The 17,535-nt window shown below is 51.9% G+C and overlaps 2 protein-coding genes across 6 annotated transcripts in view; both read left to right on the forward strand.

Annotated features, from left to right (window-relative positions):
* Positions 1-8,411, forward strand: part of RBM44 (RNA binding motif protein 44) — a 21,275-nt gene extending 12,864 nt beyond the window's left edge. For all 4 annotated transcript variants that reach the window (XR_004241246.1, XR_004241245.1, XR_004241248.1 and 1 more), the window contains 2 exons: positions 4,677-4,681; positions 8,400-8,411. The gene's annotated coding sequence lies outside the window, so the exon portion shown is untranslated. The remainder of the gene's footprint in view (positions 1-4,676; positions 4,682-8,399) is intronic.
* Positions 1-17,113, forward strand: part of RAMP1 (receptor activity modifying protein 1) — a 20,382-nt gene extending 3,269 nt beyond the window's left edge. For both annotated transcript variants that reach the window (XM_032114462.1, XM_032114463.1), the window contains 2 exons: positions 8,252-8,390; positions 16,155-17,113. In XM_032114462.1, the coding sequence (XP_031970353.1) occupies positions 8,252-8,390; positions 16,155-16,410 (395 nt within the window). In that variant the 3' untranslated portion in view covers positions 16,411-17,113. The remainder of the gene's footprint in view (positions 1-8,251; positions 8,391-16,154) is intronic.
* The last annotated feature ends 422 nt before the right edge of the window (positions 17,114-17,535 follow it).

A 17,535-nucleotide genomic window follows, 5' to 3' on the forward strand; every position in this document is an offset into this window, starting at 1 on the left:
AGCAGCTTGGGTGAAAAACCCCTGATTTCAGCCAAGGGTGATCCCCCTGGGCTTCCCTGTATCCTTTAGGTAACATTTGCTGGGAGAGCAGCAGCGCTGTGTGTGGGTGAGTTGAAGAGAGGTGCAAAATCTCTGTGTGCTCTTCAGCTGGAAGGAAGGAAAACCACATCGAAAAGTCTCTGTTGAAAAGGAAAATAAATTATTCCAGTGATTGACATGGCTCAACAGCAGATTTTAGTCTGGAAGCATTGTATTAAAAGTGTTCAGTGAAGCTGCTGTTGCGTGCAGCCTGTGATGGGTGCACCAACGTGACAGTGGGGATATTTATTTTGGTTTTCTCCCTAACAAATTCTTATATTTACTTGTTATGTGCTTCTTCATGGGTAATCTGCTAGATTGCTCAGGCAGTGATTTTTTAATCTTGAAGGTAATTCAGTAAAATGTTTGATGGTCCCATGTAGCAGATCATCTGTGTTTAACACACGTTGAAACCTGAACCAGCGGGATCACAGTGTGTTGTCTCCAAACCAATGCCAGGCACTTTTGACCTTGGTGTTGCTTTTCCCTGCTCTTATTTTAGCCTCAATCAACTGAAATAGCTGAAGGAGAAAATAGTCCCGGGGGTGGAAGGAGAGTACATTTCCCTTTAGCACATTCCTGAGATCTGGAGTCTGGTGGCTGCTCGTTCCTCCCTGGCTTTGTGCAGCAGGACCAGCCTGGCTTTGAGACCGAGCCGACATCTGTGGCTTCCAGTGCTTTGTTGATGTTTTAAAAATAACTCTAAACCCGGGTCTAACGCTGGGTTAAGGTGTTGGGATGGGGATGTTGGATACCACAATCCGCCCTGGGAAGGCAGGAGGGATGTGGCTGCTTCCCTTCAGCCCCTGGGTTCAGGGTGCACAGAATCCAGTGGGGACTCCTCCTTTCTTCCACCCTGCCATTGTGAGCAGGGATTTGATGGTGGCCAGGGCCAGAGATGATGTGAACTCGGGATGGGTGAAGTCTGGGCTGTACAGACATTGCCAGTGCCTGTCTAAAGCCTGTGGTTTTCCTCCATTAATTCAATCTAGAAGAACTATTTTCCAAAAGACCCCGCTATTCGTCAAGGATATAATTATCTTTATAACTAACAGCTCGTGGCAGCAGTTGGATTTCAGTGTGCCTGGCTTTTGATTTCCTTTCTCCTTCCTCCCTTCTCAGCTGCTCTTGATTTTATTTTACCTAGCGAGTGAATTTTGGTGGGGAAATAAAAGTATTTGTCATTCTGTCCTCTGCAGAATCAAGTCTAGGGACATGTAAGATAAGTCCCATTCCTGGAATTGTGCTTGGCAGCCTCTGATAACAGGTATGGTAACAAGGGCATACCATAACTTGTGCTAAGACAGGTGGGAAGCTGAGGCAAGGAGAGAAAGACCCTGGACCAATTTCTTGGAGCAGCCTATTTCAGTGTATTTAGTGATTAATACCCTTTAACAGCAATGCCTTGTGGCAAAAAGCCAGCTCCTTGTGACCCGGCTAATCAGGACTGCCCTGCAGTGGGCTTCACCCTACAAACCTTGATTTTGCATTTTCATTTTAATCCCATATTCTGTGTCTTACAGGAGCTGTTATGTGGGGTCTTTGAATGGTGTAAATTACCCTCCTTTGGGGATGGATTGGCTGTTGGAGGTGCTTCATAAAATACTGAACTTGAAAGAGGAATAGCACAGTGCAGTGGTACCTCTGCTCCCCAGGCATCTCCTGAGCCCCCAAAAGCCCCCAGACAGGCTTTGCTTTCAGGCAGCTGGCTCCCACCTCGACTTCAGCTAATAATTCCCTGGCAGTTATTTTTAGGCAGTTTATTTTGTGCCCTCTTAGAATGCTTGGAATAGCTATAAAATGACAACAAAACCTCAAGTATCCCCATCCCAGCACAAAGTAAATGCTGACGAATCATCCCAACTACCAGCTTGAGGGATAAATCACTTCCTTCCTTTGCAGGCACAACAGGATGCCACATTTAAAACCTGGGAGATCCTTTTGGGTTTCATGATGATTTTCAGCTGCATGCAAAGTACCTCATTAATGCCGGCTGGGGAAAAAAAGCAGCTTTCTCTTTATTTTGTTTAGTGTGATAAAATGAAGGGAATAACCATTCCAGGGGCAGGGGTGAAGTCCCCCTGTGAGTTAATAAATCAGATTAAAGGCCTTTAGGTTCTGGGTGCACTTCTCCTTCATGTGAAGAAGTGGCTTGTGGGATGGACCCCAGAGGGCTCTTCAGGCCCACCACGCCTTGTGCTGCATTCCCTAAGAGGTGGAAACCTCTGGCCCCTTTGGAAGCTTTCCACACAGCCAGGTCCCTAACAGGGGCCTGTCCCCAGCTTGGCTGAGCAGGGACTGACTTGCCCTACTGACTGTGGATCCAGTGTCCCCTGTCTCCCAGGCCAGCAGGATGGTACAGGGCACTTCAGCCATGGCACCTCCCGCCGCGGGGAGTATCTTAACCCTGCCTCTTTTCATTTTAAGTTTTTCCCCTGCCATGAGACTTTTTTCCCCTCTCAGCTTGTGTGACTTCTCCCCCATTCACGCATCCTCGGGTCCTTTTGTAGCTTTGTGGTAGTGAAGCTGTTGGACAGGCAAAATTTGGGATGAGCTTTCCACCTGCAGAGCTCCCTGGGGAGCTCCAGCAGGGCTCTGTTCCCGTGTCTGTGCTGTGCTTGGGCTGCTCTGTTCAAGCAGTAGCTGTGTGGTTTCCTTCTGCTGCTCCATCTGCAGCCCCCTGGAGCACAGGGCAGGCAGGGAGGGGGAGATCCTCCTTCTCTTCTCCCAAGTGAGTGTTGGCAGCCTGTCCAAGACATCCTGGGACCAGCTTTCCCGGTGCTTGGAGATGGGCAGATCTCCCCCCAGCTCCCAGCATCTGCTCTGCCTCCAAAATCCTCACTGTGCCGTGATTCAGCAGTGTGTTGTAAAATCCCCTCTCCCCTGCAGTACATAAAAGCCCCCAAATCCCATGAATTCCTTTTTGATTTACACCCTGAGTGGCTGTGTTGGGAGAGGAGGTCCTGCAGATTAAGGGACAGTGCCACAACAGTGGCAGGGGAGGCGGAAGCTGCCTGGTTTGGGGACCTGAGGATGCTCCTGAAGCATCCATGAGCAGGTTTGGGATGGGATGGTCCTGTGCAGGTCTCTGTGTCCCCCATGATCACCTGCAGGGCTCGGACCCCTCCATCCATCTCCATTCCTAAGCTGCTGCACAGCCCCTGGAGCCGCTGCTGGCTCCCAGCCCCTGTCCTGAGCCAGCCGGGCAGGGAGGAGAGACTTTAAAAATACATTCCCTGTGCAAATCCCGGACAGAAATAGCTCTTCCTGGGCTCCAAGGTTTCGTCTGACTGCGGAGGCATAGCCCAGGCTGTCAGCAAGGGGAGCTGGGAGCAGGTGGCTCCTGAGGAAGGCACAGTGCTGGGCCAGCCACCCTGCTGTCCCCAAGCCCAACATCTGCAGCTTTCTGTCCAAAAAAAGTGTCCCAGCTAAACACCAGCTTAGGTGGCTCCTGGTGAACCCGGGGCTGTTTGCAGGCTCTGAAGCCCTCTGCTGAGCTGGTGGCTGCCAGAAGCAGCCCCACTGGAAGGTGTTTTTAAGCCTTCCCCGGCTTCTGCAGATGCTGGAAGGGCCAATTTTTCCATTTTTGTGGCTGCAAAGTGGGACGTTCTTCACACTCATCTTCTGCCTCCTGCCCCGTGTCCTCTCCCCAGCCTCCTGTGCGTGTTTCATTCTGCAGCCGAGTCCAAACCACGAGGTTTGTTCTAAATAAAACAGCAAAACCACCACCTTGAAGAGGAGAGGAAACCAGCCTGTTTCCATCTGGGGCTTGTTCAGAGCACTAATCATTTCACAGGGGAGGTCTGAGAATTTGGGAGAAGCCCAGGGGAAGATACTGGGATGTTTGTTCTCAGAGCCCAGAGCTTTGCTGGTGCCACGTGTGCCTTGTCCAGTGCCAGCCCTGCTGTGGGTGTCTCTTGGCAATTATCTGCCATCTTTGGGGTTCAGCTTTTGGATGAATATCTGCCTATTTCCTGCTTTTTGCTATGAAACCCTGAACAGTTTTCCCCCAGAAAATCCTGACAGTCCAAACAGATGGTCTGGTGAATTCTCTGCATGTGTTGTCAAACGGTTTCATCCTTCCCCCAGCACCGTCAGGGGTACTTGCAAAAATGCCTGGGAAATGGGAACATCCCATGCTGTGCCAGTCTGAAATTCCCAAATCAGTTCTCAGGCTCCATAGTCCTCCCTGCCTCTGCTTCCCTGTAGGGTTGGTTGCACATCCCAACAAGACAAGCCCAAGAATTTCTGGAACACGGAAGAGAAAAAGGCCAGAGACCAAGGAATTGTGCAGAGGGATAGTGCTGGGAAATGCAGGATGTTTCTTGCAGAGAAAGCTCAGGGATTTTTGCAGGTGAACCATCACTGTGACAAATGTGTGGGCTCACAGCAGTGGGAGGAGGAGGGGGTGATGTCCTCAAAGCTGTTTCTGGAGGGATGGCCCAGAGCTCTTGGTCCAGGCTCCAGCTCTGAGAAGTGCAGTGTAGGAAAGTCCAGCTGTCTTCCCGAAATTTTTGTAACAGTTCAGGACCAATGCTGTTTTTCTGCTGAAATAAATGTGTGACAGGCTTTTTGCAGCTAAGCCTCAGTAGGCTGAGTCCTGGTGGATGCTTGCTGGGACTCTCCAGGGCATCAATCCCAGGGCAATCATGAGGATCTGGGATGCCTGCAAAAGCCATCCCTCCAATCACCTCCTCACCACTACTCTCCAAGTGTTTCCTGTGAGGAGGATCCTTAACATTGCATCTTTTAATAGGCAATCAGGGATTCTCTCTGCAGGGAAGGTTGTTCATCAGCAATTCTCATGATAGGAGAAGGGAGAATGGCTTCCCACTGCTAGAGGGGGCAGGGTTAGATGGGATACTGGGAAGGAATTGTTCCCTGTGAGGGTAGTGAGGCCCTGGCACAGGTTGGCCAGAGAAGCTGTGGCTGCCCCTGGATCCCTGGAAGTGTCCAAGGCTAGGCTGGATGGGGCTTGGAGCAACGTGGGCTAGTGGAAGCTGTCCCTGCCCATGGCAAGGGGTGGAATTGGATAAACTTGAGGGTCCTTTCCAACCCAAACCATTCTGGGATTCTATGATTCTCCATGTCCGTGTGGCACCGAAAGACCAAGCAGGGCTTTGGAGCTACTGTATGGCTCCAGTGGGATGTTCCCAGAGAACTGCTGCATTCCTGCAGCTCTCAGTGCCATTTTTCCCGAGGGAATGGGAACAACGGGGGCCCATGAGAGGGGAGCTCTTTGGAAGCAGCTCAGCCTTGGTACAGTTGAGTTTTGGAGCTCAGTTATTCGGCGGCTCCTTGCAGCCTTCACAGATGGATGCTGCTGAGTACAGAGCCGTGACTGCTCTGGAGCTCAGTTATTTACAGCTCACTGCAGCTGACTTACACCATCTCCATCAGCAGAGCTGAGGGCAGAAGGAAAGCCTTCTGGAGTGAGAGCCAGGAGAGAACAAAAATCCATCCCTGCTTTTTCGCCTTCTGTTGTTACAAGCCCTGAGCCTGTCCCAGTCTGAGATGGGGTTGCGGGAAATCTGTGAAGCAGCAGGGATCTGTGGGTTGAGGTGGGGACCATGTGGAAACGTGGCAGGAGCTTCTCACTTTGACCTTAAAATGTGCGATTACAGCTAAAGTCAGTTCTCCTGGTCAGCTGAAAACAAAAGAGCTTTTCTGCCTCGCTGTGCCCAGCTCCATCCTCACAGCACTGACACAACGGGCCCTGTTGGGCCTCGCTCCTCTCGGGTGTGGAACAAAAGAGCCCTTCACCATGTCCAAAATCAGATGTCCTTGGAAAAGGTCACTGGCTGATGGCTCTGGTTTCCCCAGTCCCCCGGGGCAAAGGGATTTGCAGAGCCCATGTGGAGGTGTGGGAGAGGCACCTTCCAGGAGCAGGTCCTGGTGGGGCAGGCAGAGCTCCTGGGAAGCACGGAGGAGCTGCCAGGGGGGACAACAAGGTGCTCAGCTGCCTCTGAAGGACCTTGAGAGCTGCGTCTTCTGAGCTGCTGTGATTGGCAAGTGCTTAAAGCTCCGCAGGGTTTGGTTTTCACTTGGTTTGGGTTCTTTTTTGCTTTTGATAGTAGGGCCAGTTTTCATGCTGGTTACCAGCTACCCGTGGCTTGCAGCTACTTGCAGCCAGTTTGTGGTTCTCAGTTGCTTCCTCCCCATGGTTTTTTCAGTGTTTCTCCTCTCTGCACTCAAGGTTAAGGTGTTTTCCTCCAGGTTCATTCTGCATAAGCAGCTGTGTGGTCATCAGGAAACATTTGGGCATCCCTAAGGATAGTTGTGGTACAGCTTGTCTCTGGGCTCATCCTAAATGAGACTGGGGAGGAGCAAAGCCAGGCAAAATGCAGCCTGGCCATGCTTGGTTAACTTCTGCTTCTCTCTCCCCTCGTGCTGCTTCACTGCTGAATTTCCTCAAGTGGCTTTGTCTTCCTCAATTTCTCTCCATGCTTTGCGTGTCTCACTCATTTCTTCCTGGCTCTGTTTCCTCCTTTTCTCCTCAATCCCCTTGGCTGCTCACCCATCTGCTTTTTAATCCATTCTTCCGCCGTGCTCTCCCTTGTCCTTTTGCTGTGCTCTCCTGCTCTGCACCTGACATATTCCCCAGCAGCATTTTCTCTGCAAGCTGCTTGTCTAGACAAGTGATGGCTGTGATATTTGCAGGGCTCTCGCCCTTCAGAGTCCACTGCACAGATGTCACCAAGGGATGACCCCCGGGGTGGCTCCTGAGCCTCCCTTGGACACTGGTGCTTGCTCAGCCGTGTCACTCCTTCACTTGACTCATCCAGATTGGAAGGGATGGAGAGGGGAGAGAAGCCTCCTGGCCTTCAATCAGCCTGCCTGGACCGAGATTTGCAGTCCAGGCCTCATGTAAAATTATTGCAGCTTTCCTTCTGCTCCTTCTTCTCTTGGTGCTTTGCTTCAGCATCTCAAATGCTCCCATTTGGGAGCAGGGCTTGTCTCTGGCTGAGGTCGTGCCCCTGGCTGGTATCAGGTGGGGAGAGCTTCAGATTTTGATAAACTCAGTTTTATTATTGCAACAGTGAGGGTTTAATGTTCTTTAAATTCTCTTGGCTCATTAACTCCCATGGTCTTATCTCAAGCCAGGCCAAAGTGGCTGCTGCTGTTGGAGGCAGTGTGGGAGCCCTGCACCCATCCGGGAACATCAGCCAAGGCTCTGGGGGCCCTTCCCACCCAAATTCCCAGCAGGTTCTGGCTTCCCACCCGTTGCCATAGGATGCTGGTACCTAAGTGCTCTGAGGATTTCGGAGGCTGCAGAGGGATGGTGTCCCATGGTGGTGTCCCTTGGCCGCTAAATAAGCGGCTCAATTCTGTTGTGTTAAAAAAAATCAGATAAAAATAAAGCACAGAGTTATTCACACATAGAAAAAAATAGATCTGGTATGTGATGCCTGCCTGCAATGCACTCCAGGAGCTGCAAAGGCACTAGCTGGCACTTTGGGACCAAGGGAAAGCTATTATTTATAGCTCACTTAATCATTCTCCCAAAGAGTTGGTTTTTTTCCCTTCCCTTTGTAGCATCACAATCCTTTTCCCTTTACCCCTCACCAGCAACATTGCACTGGTTGTCCATGAGCCTCTAAGCAGCACCTTTTTCTTGCCTGTTTTTAAAGCAGTTGCAGGGACACGTTCCCAGAAGGGAATTCAATCAGCACTGTACAGCCAGAGATGGATTTGATGGATTTCCCTGTGTCTGTCCCTGTGCTCCATCAGAGGTGGATATTTGTTCCCAAGTGTGGCAGGTCATTTTTCAGGGGTCAGCAGCAGGGATCTCTTAAGGTTATTCCCCAGCTTCCCCCACACCCTTACTTGTTTCTTAAGCCCAAGACCTGGGTGTTTGAAATCCAAAGGCATTTCAGCCTATCAGCAGAGAATAAACCCACATCCTTACTAATTTATGAGTTACCTGGCATGTCATGAATAACTGATTGATCAGCACCAGGCACTTGGGAGGGTGCAGGGCCCCTAGGGTGTGAGGAGGGAAATAAACCTGGGAGAAGGAGGTGTTGAAGAGCTGGGGTTGCTCTGGTGTCAGCTGTGCTTTGGCAGGTGCCTCTGTGTGTGCAGCTGGGCGCCTGTGTGGCACAGGGGGCTGTGGTGCTGCTGTGACCCCCCAGCAGAGCCTGACCCCGCGTGGCCCTGGCCTGTCTTGCAGCCCAGCACTTCATCGCGGCCACGGCATGCCAGGAGGCCGACTACGGCTGGATGATCCGGCACTACTGCCTCAAGCAGTTCCAGCTCAGCATGGAGGGCATCGGCCAGCGCCTCTGGTGCGACTGGGATGAGACCGTGGGGTAAGTGAGGTCCCTCTGCTCCTCCCTCTCTCCTGCTCCCCTCTGTGGTTTTGGGCTGTAATGGTGTCGGCACTGGGGCGTTTCACACGGGGAAACACTCTGATTTCACTCTGCTGTGCTGCTGCTGCTGCCCTGGCTCTGTCCCTGCCGGGTCCCTAAGGGGCTTCTCCAGCCTGGTCACATGTGGAGGGGGCATGAGGTGGGTTTGGAGGGGAGAGCAGTGGACACTGTCTGCCCAAACTTTGGTGAGATTTTTGGCACTGTCTCCTGTAAGATCCCCACAGACAAATTTGTGCTGGATGAGGTTGGAAACCATCGGAACAGCCAGGCCTGGGGGGTGTTGATCATTGACCAAACACTGGTTGGAGCACGTAGGGGTTTATCCCAGGGGTCAGCACTGTCCTGCTTAACCTCTTCATTAGGGGTGTGGGTGATGGGACTGGGTGTAACCCCAGCACCTCAGATGACACCAAACTGGGAGGGGTGGGTGACGCAGGGACCTCAGCAAGCTGGGAACCTCCTGAAGCTCAGCAAGGGGAAGGGCAAAGTTCTGCACCTGAGGAGGAACAGCCCCGTGCATCAGGATGTGCTGGGGCTGCCCAGAGACCAACCAGAAAAGGACCTGGGGGTTGTGGTGGGCACCAGAGCCAGGAAAGTGCCCTGGTGGGAAAGCATGGGTACAAACTGAGGCACGGGAGGTCCCCTCTGTACACCAGGAAATGCATTTTCACTGTGAGGGTGACCAAACACTGGCACAGATCTCCCAGGGAGGATGTGGAATCTCCATCCTTGGAGATACTAAAAAACCAGCTGAACATGGTCATGAGCAGCCAGCTGTAGGTGGCCCTGCTTGAGCAGGGGCGTTTGGACAAGGTGAGATGGATCTCCAGAGGTCATCTCCAGCCTCAGCCATTCTGTGATTAAAGGGGTTTTCAAGGAGCCCAGCCTAAGCAGGGTTTGGAAGTCAGGGTGGGGGCCGTGCCCCACCACACAGCAGTGGAGCTCCAGTAGGAGGAGACCATGGCTCTGCTGCGTGCTGGGAATTGTTGGTTTAAAGAAGAGGCAGATTGGGATTCCCATCACGGGGGCTTCTGGTGCCTCACAGCTTGATGGACATATTTTCCATGAGATTTTGCATCTTTTCTCATCACTCTGGTTCTCCAGACAGTTCAGAACACCCTAACTCAGCGTGAAAACCCCGTAACCCACCGAGATGCCCTCAAACCCTCTCTGAGAGAAAATCCCAAGCTGTCCCACCGGAGCTGCTGGCTCAGCCCCTGCTTGCAGAAGTTGTGTGTTGATTTTTCCAGGCAACTAGAGGGAGAGGCTGGAATGGTATGGCATGGCATGGCATGGCAGCCGCCTGCTAAGCCTCCTGTTTGTAATCAGTGTCAGGGAGTCAGCCGTGATTTATGACTTGGGAGCAGCAGAGATGCAGCCTTGCTTCCCTGGTGGAATGCTTGGGAACATCTGTGTGGGATAAGGAGGGTGATAAGGGAACCCTGCTCAGTGCAGCCCCACCAGGGAGACTGGGGGTGTCGCATATGGGGAATGTGCTGCTCTGCGGGGGTTTGCTGGATTTTTTGGGGAAATTTCTTTGGGTTTGCTTTTATTTTTATTGCAAACAGTGCTTTCTTTGGATTAGCCCTTTCCTGTTTATAATCAGCAGAGCTGAATCTTTTGGTACCACCACGGTGTAAATCTGCTGAGATGGTTTTGATTGAAGTTGAAAGACTGGTCAGGGGCGGCTGTGTGTTGGTGTGAGGGCTTGAGAAAATAACTTCCCTTTTCCCCCCTTCAGCTGACTTTCTGTGTTGTGCCGTGGCCTTTCCCTGGGAAAATGAAGCAGCGGAACAAAAATGAGCTCATGTGACACCAGTGGGGATGAGGGTCAGCTGGAAACAGGGAGCAGGTAGTGAGTGCTGTGTGCCATGAGTTTTTTGCACAAAAATTAAGAGGTTCTGTGAGATTTTGGTGGTTTCCTGCTTCGTGGCCCTTTCTTCTGTGCCAGATTAAAAGCTACACGTGTGTGTATATCTATCTTTTGGTCAAAGGTTGGACTCCAAGATCTTAGAGGTCTTTTTCAACCTTAATGGTTCAATGATTCTGTTCTGTGATTCTGAACATACTATTGGGTTTTCCTTCCCCTTGATCCATGACAAAATGGAGGGGAAGAGAAGAAAGTGGAAAGACTGGGGGAGATTTCTGGTTCTGAGAAGCCTCATCTGGTGCTCAGAAATGCCCAGGGCTGCTGATGTTGCTCCAGCCCTCACCATCTTGTTCTTTATCTCACACGTCCTGTTTGTCTTTTCAATAGCTTCAGCTAAACTCATTACCCTTGAGGCACTTGGAGGAAATGTTGATAAGCTTGCAGGGTTTAATTTGATTGCCTGAGTCCATTTGCTCTGTGCAGACACATGGCTCAAGGTTATTTGAGAGATGACATTCCTCTGATCCTCTCGTGCCTTCAGGACACTGGAAAAATTGGGTAGAAATAGCTCAGTTACTGCACTAAATCAGCTGCAAGGATTTGGGGTTTGGGTGGGCTCGCTCATCATGTTGCTCCCTGGATGTGTTTGGGAATCGCCATCCCTTTTTTGGGGAAAGGGAAGATGTCCCAGCAGGAGCGGGCAGGGAGTGGCATAGCTGGCTGGTCACCCCTCTGGCTTTAGAGGAAGGATTTGTCTTCCACCAGCTGTGAGACAAAGAAATCGAAATAAAGCACCTGCCTAGAGCCTGTTCTCTCCAGATCTTCCCCCAAACCAAGACATTTTGATGCTTGAAACCTGTCTGAAACAAGGAGAAATGTTGAGAGGTTTTACCTCTGTACCACCAGCAGCATCGTGTTTGGAGCTCTTGATTTCCTGGATGCAGCATTTAGCAGGGAAATGCCCCTAAGCTCCATCATTTCCTGCTCAAGTGAGGGTGGCACGATGGGAACATCTGGATAAATGAATTGTCTCAGCAGAGTTTGTAATCGTGGGCCATTTGTCCTATTTATAGGTGGCAGATGCTGCTGCCATCTCGCCCTCAGAGGCATTAGCTGAGCTCTTGCACCGCTGCTCCTGCTGTGTTCTGATGTAAGCGAGGGGTCTCTCTGGAGCAGGAGTGTTTGGTGAGGTCGGGTTGGGCTCTGTGGACAAGCACCAACTCTCAGGGAAGGTTTGGCCAACACCCTTCAGCTCTGCTGGCTTTCTTAGTGTTGCTTATTCGGGGAAAGTTGATGGATTTTGATGGGCAGGTTTTTATCGTGGGCCAGGGGAGCTTGTGTGAGCTGTTGCACATTTTGGCTGCCCTGGGATTCAAAAGCCAGACTGCAGCTGCATCCTGGGCTCTTCGGTGTCGAGGGCTCCTCCACTCCGTGGTGGTGGCCAAGCTGCTTTGGCCAGGAGCTCAGCCGTACCTGATGAATTATCCCAAAGATCAGCTTGGCTATTTTGATTCCAGCTCCAGCTTCGTCGGCGTGGTGACTGAGCCAGGGGGATTAGCTGTGGTCTCCCTCAGGGCAGCTATTTCAGGGATGTGGAGGGGTCGGGCTGCCACTGCCCACCCACGAATGCGTCAGCAGGCGCTGATGACTTGTGGATATTTTTCCTGCTCGGTTTTGGCTGGGGGGCTGTGGCCAGGGAAGGGATTTGCAGGAGGGTCTGTGCACAGGGGGATGCTCACGATGCCGAGCGCTGCTGCCACAGCTGCGGGTGTCACTCCAGCCCAGCCAGGCATCTTCATCCCAAATATATCCACCCTCTGTGGCATTCCTGAAAATCTCCATGGAATGCTTTCCCCCGGCCGCGGGCGTCCTGCGGGAAGGAGCTCACCAGGGGGATCGTGCCGCTCTGACAGCTGCAGCCAGGGATGGAGCTGCTCTCCCAGCTGTCAGCACACTCACACTCTGTCTTCAGGTTATTTATCCATTATTTACAGAAAACAGATTGATCCATTCTCTTATTATCTCATTATCTACTTATTTATCTTCAGCTTGCCAGTTCCCTTCTGGATACCCCTTTAGCCTGGCTCCAGGCTCGCCCTGCAGCCTTGCAGAGGAGGAAATCAATGTTTTCTGTTCATCTGCAAAGCAAAAGCAAAGCCTTGTGGTGTTTTCTTTTTTCCCTTCTGAAGCAAGGAATTCAGGGAAGATAGGAAATACCGGGATACTTGTGGTGAAAGAGAGAGCTGTCAATCCTGTGAACCCCAGTCCTAGTGCAGCACCATCCACATCCAAGTGCTGTCAAGGAATAAATGCCAGAGTCAATTCCAGTCTTGGTTGCAGTGGTAAAAAAACCCCAGAGGAATTCCTTAGGATTTATCGCAGTGTAAGCATTCAGATGCCATCAAACCCTAAATCATTCTTTGACTGCTTCCCACCCGTGGCTGAGCCCCATCCCCATCCTGCCTGCAGCCCTTCATCCCCATGTAGTCCATCCACAGCATCCTTTAAACCCAAACCATTTCCATGGTGACAGAGAAAACAACCCTAATGGCAATTCACATTGGGGTAGGGAAAAAATTATTCCAAAGCACAGCGGAGCTTTCCAGGGCCAGGTGTCTGTCTCCCGGCAGTGATGGGATTGTTTGGGAAAACTTGCCCTCTTCCCAGTGCTATCCTAGAGCAGCTGCCTAATACTTTTGTGGAGGACATGATGTTTGGGATATGGAGGCTTGCAAATGAGTGTGGGCTTCTCTGAAAGAAAAAAGCCTGAAACTCTGCGTTTGCTACAGGAGGAATAAGGTTGATTAGGGAAGCCCTCCTGTTGAGTCAGGAGATGCAGAAAGGACCCCCTTGCTTCCTCAATTTCTTGGGATGGTGGCTGGGTGTGGCTGGATCCAATTATTTACTGCATAGCATAGGCAGTTATATATATTGCCCTATTGACACAATTTTGAAGTAAAGCTCTTAAAATGAGCAAAATAATTATGGCGTAGAGATTGATGTTACCCATCCATGTGGGCAAATCCTGACCCCCCTTCTCCATCCATCCTGGAGAGCTTTCACAAAAAGTTCAAGCTGGTTCACCCCCACTTGGGCTGAGCATGCTGCTCCAGCCTTCTCTCCAGAGAGTTTTAACTCTGTGACTGAGGATCATCCCTGCAGCCTCCGAGGCTTGGCTCAGCTTTTCCCTGTTGAGTGTGGTGGGGTGTGTGGGGGGAACATTGCTCTCCTGGCTGTGGGGTGGCAAGGGGAGGGTTGGACAGGAAAACAGCCCTTCCCCCCCCACTCCCTGAGGTATTGCACCACCAGCCCAGGCTGAATTCCCTGTGGGACCAGGCTGGTGTGGAGCTACCACAATAATGTGGCTCTGCTCATGAGGAGAGAGAGAACCAGATGTCGTCTTGGAGACACAGTGGGATGAATGTTCACCACGGCTGTGGCAGGGCAGAGCACTCTCAGCCCCAGGCATCAACACTGCTGCTCTCCAGAGGGATCCTGATCCCGTCTGCCAGGGTGTTGTGAGCGTCCTGGATCCGATGGGTCTGGTTATCCCTTCCCAGCCAACGGAGCACGTTGGTACCCGCTGCAGTAGCTGGCAGTGAGTGTGTCAGGAGAAGGTGCCCAGTGCCTTGTGTCTGGGTGCATTTGGGGTGGACAGGAGATGATGGAGTCTCACCGGGCTGTTTGGGATATGGGGCAGCTCAGGACCCCGCAGCCTGCAGGGATGGCCTCAGCTGGTGGGTGACCAAGGGTCTGTGAGATGAAAGTGGAAGAAATGAAAGCACTTGGCCATAGCTGAGAGCTCAGCTTTGCTTTTAGCTGGTCCTTCATAAAAATTGTGATGGTAGAGTGTGCTCTGTGTAAGCAACAGGCAGAAATCGGCTCTTGAAGAGCACCCAGCCTGCCTCTCTCTCAATCAGAAGACTTATTACTGGAGCTGTTCCTGAAAACAGTTTCTTTTCCCTCTGGGAACTTCCCACTCACTCCCTGCTGGGCTGTGGGGCCAGAGGGTGGGAGTGCCCGTGATGTCAGCCTGCTCCTGCTGAGGATGGCATCTGGAGCAGGGAGGCCTTAATGAAAACGGCAAAAATAAAAGGGACGAGAGACTTTGGGTGTGTCAAGTGTGTTAAGCCACCCCACACCCTCCAGTCATAGCCCCATGGCCATGTCCTTGCGTGAGGCTGTGGCTGCCCAGCTCCTGTCCTCGGGTCCATCCTCACGTCTGGAGCTGGCTGAGTGCTGGAACACGGCTGCTGCCTCCCTGCAAAGGGCAGTGAGTTCAGTGAGTTTATCCTTTCATTTGCTGGCACCGTTGGGCTTTGGTTCCTTGCATGTCTTCACATACAGTGATGGGAGCAGTGATTTATCCCCATGGAAGCACGGTTGGAGCCAGGGAAGGGCTAAGCCAGCTGCTCTATGGTCCTTCAGCTTTAAAAATAGCTTTTATTCGCCTGTTAACCCTTTCCCTCTGGTTCCTGAAGAGGCTGCAGCTCCTAAGGATGCTGATGAAAGGGAAATGTAATTTTGCACATTGGAATGCTTGGCAGAAGCTGCTTTTAGCAGCTGCAGGCCCCGTTAATTAAATCTCTGGCTGTGTGGGCACAGCCTGCCCCAAAACCCCAAACCCCAGCTGAGGAGCTGCACAGGGGCTGTGGAGAGTGGCTGGGAAGCTGCTTCTAAAATACTTCTTCCCCCAGGCATGTTTTTAATTGGAGAGCTGGAGTTTGTTTTGCTTTGTTCCTCTAAAATTAGATGTGACTAATTGGGATGGGGGGAGGGAATTGTTATCTATGTGTTTTTTATGCATAGCCAGTTTTAAAGCACGGAGGGTTTACCTGTCATGGTAATATCCAGAGGATGGCTGCATGGCTTGGCACAGGGACAGTGCCTCTGGCTCAGGGCTGCTCCTGGTTTTCCAGGTATTTATAAAAAAAATGGGAAAACGGCCTTGCTGGTCATAGAGGGGTAGGATGGGCTGTGGGCCTCCACAGCTGGTTCCTATGCAACAGTTTTAGGCAATTTAAAGGAGAATTTTAAGTAGATTCAGTGTACTTACTCCTGTGCCCCTTTGGGCTGAACTCACACAAGCTGGAGGATGGTGCTCCAAAGGCTGGCTTGGGATGGGTTTCCTGAAGATCTTTGCTTAAAATACGGGTCCAACCTGTGTTTTCTAATAGCACCAGTTCAGCCAGGAAATCCTGCAAAAATTTACACAACCCAAACTCCCCCCCCCAAACTTGCTTCTTGTTATTCCTGTAAATATTATTTTTGTTTTCATTTCCTTCTGTAAATGAAACCACCACCACCACGAACACCACCATGTCATTCCATAAATGAAAACTGTTTTTGGCAGTGGGTGAGCACTTAAAAGTTGCCGTCAAAGTAGCAAAACCTGGTGGGAATTTAAAATATCCTGTATCTTCTTACCTCTCTAGGTATAAACTCAAAACCCCATATATATTTTACAGGTTATATATAGATTTTCAAAAACCCACTATATATTTTTATAGGGCTGGGTATAGCTAGCTATAAATCAAAAAAAAAAAAAGCTAAAAAATTTAAGAACTCATAACAACTGTAGTAGAGCCTCAAGTTCACACCTCTGTAATAGAAAGTATATATAATATATTGTACAGGGAGGGATATATTATATTGCCCATATATATATATATATATTGCAAATTATGTAGTATTTATGTTGCATTTTATATACACTACCTACAATGTATACAGTATTTTATATTGCATAGGGGGAAGGTGCCGCGGCCGTGTCCGGGCGCTGGTGCCCGGTGCCGCCGCGGTGCCACCCGGTGTCCTCCCTGTGTGTGTTGCAGGACTTACGGGGAGCTGACGAACTGCACGGCGCTGATCGCCGAGAGGCTCGACTGCTACTGGCCCAACCGGCTGGTGGACGAGTTCTTCGTGGCCGTGCACAAACAGTACTTCAGGAACTGCTCCCCGTCGGGCCGGGCGCTGCACGACCCCCCGAACGGCGTCCTGTGTCCCTTCATCGTGCTGCCCGTCCTTGTCACCCTGCTGATGACAGCGCTCGTGGTGTGGAGGAGCAAACGCAGCGAGGGCATCGTGTAGGGCCGGCGCGGGCGGCGCAGGGGAGGGACGGGGGGCTCTCCCCTGGAACGTGCCTGGTGGTTGGGAAGAGCCTGCCAGAGGAGCATCACGGAGGGTACCGAGCCCCGGAGGCAGGGACAGCATCGCCACCGCTCCTCCTGCGCGGTACCGCCCGTGTGCCCGGTGGGTTCCAAATAAATGTCATTTTAGCGGGGGCTCTTGGGCAGCACGGGCGGCTGGGGCCGGCACGGGCTGCCCGGGCAGCGGGGACTCCGCTGCGCTACGGGGAGCGCCGCTCACCCCGCACCGGCACTGCGCACTCTGCTCCGCCTCTCCCAGCCGCTTCCCCCCGGCACCCTGTGCCAAGGAGGAAAAGTTGAAAGGAAAAAAACCCAGCGGGGTGTGGGGAGTCGGAATCCTGCAGCTCCGCAGTGCCAGCGCGGCTGCCACACACGGGAGACCAGTGGGTCTGGGTGCGCCAAAACACCCTCGGCTTCCTCTCTTTGTCTTTTCTTGGGTTTCCCCCCACACCTGGAAAGGCATCTTCTCCCCCAGCCCCCAGCACAAGGACAAGGCTTGCACGGGCTGGCTTTTGCCTGGGAGGTGGGGAACAACGGGGGGAAGTCGGCAGTGGGAGTGGATGGCATCGGTGGTGCCCTGGGGCTAACAAGGAATGAGAGTAAGGTGCTTTTCCTACCTAAATAAATAAATACATGAATATGTGTGCCTCTGTGAAGGCTGAGGTCAAGCTCCTCCCTCACTACTCTTTGTGATGCCAGGGACCCCCAGTAGTGCTGACCCCCACCCCGTAAGCTCTGGGTGGGGCAGGGGGATCCCTAGGGGAGGTCCTGGAGTGGGGTCAGCTCCCGTGCAGGGAGACTGGGCCGCACCTGGGATGGGATGGGGACCTCCAAGCCTACCCCTGGGCACTGCCATCCCTGACAGCTCTGACACACTCCAGACACCTTCAGTGCCTTGCTGGCTCAGGAAGGGGTTCCCTGGGGACACCCAGCTGCTGTTCACTCCTGACTCTCACATTTCCCAAAAAAACCCCAAAACCTAGTGGGACACCAAGCCCTCTGTCTGGCCCACCCAGCCCAGACTCCCTCTAACCCAAACAAGTCCGTGATCCTGGTAGAAGCAGAG

Source organism: Corvus moneduloides, chromosome 7 (assembly GCF_009650955.1).
Source record: "Corvus moneduloides isolate bCorMon1 chromosome 7, bCorMon1.pri, whole genome shotgun sequence".
Classification (NCBI taxonomy): Eukaryota; Metazoa; Chordata; class Aves; order Passeriformes; family Corvidae; genus Corvus; species Corvus moneduloides.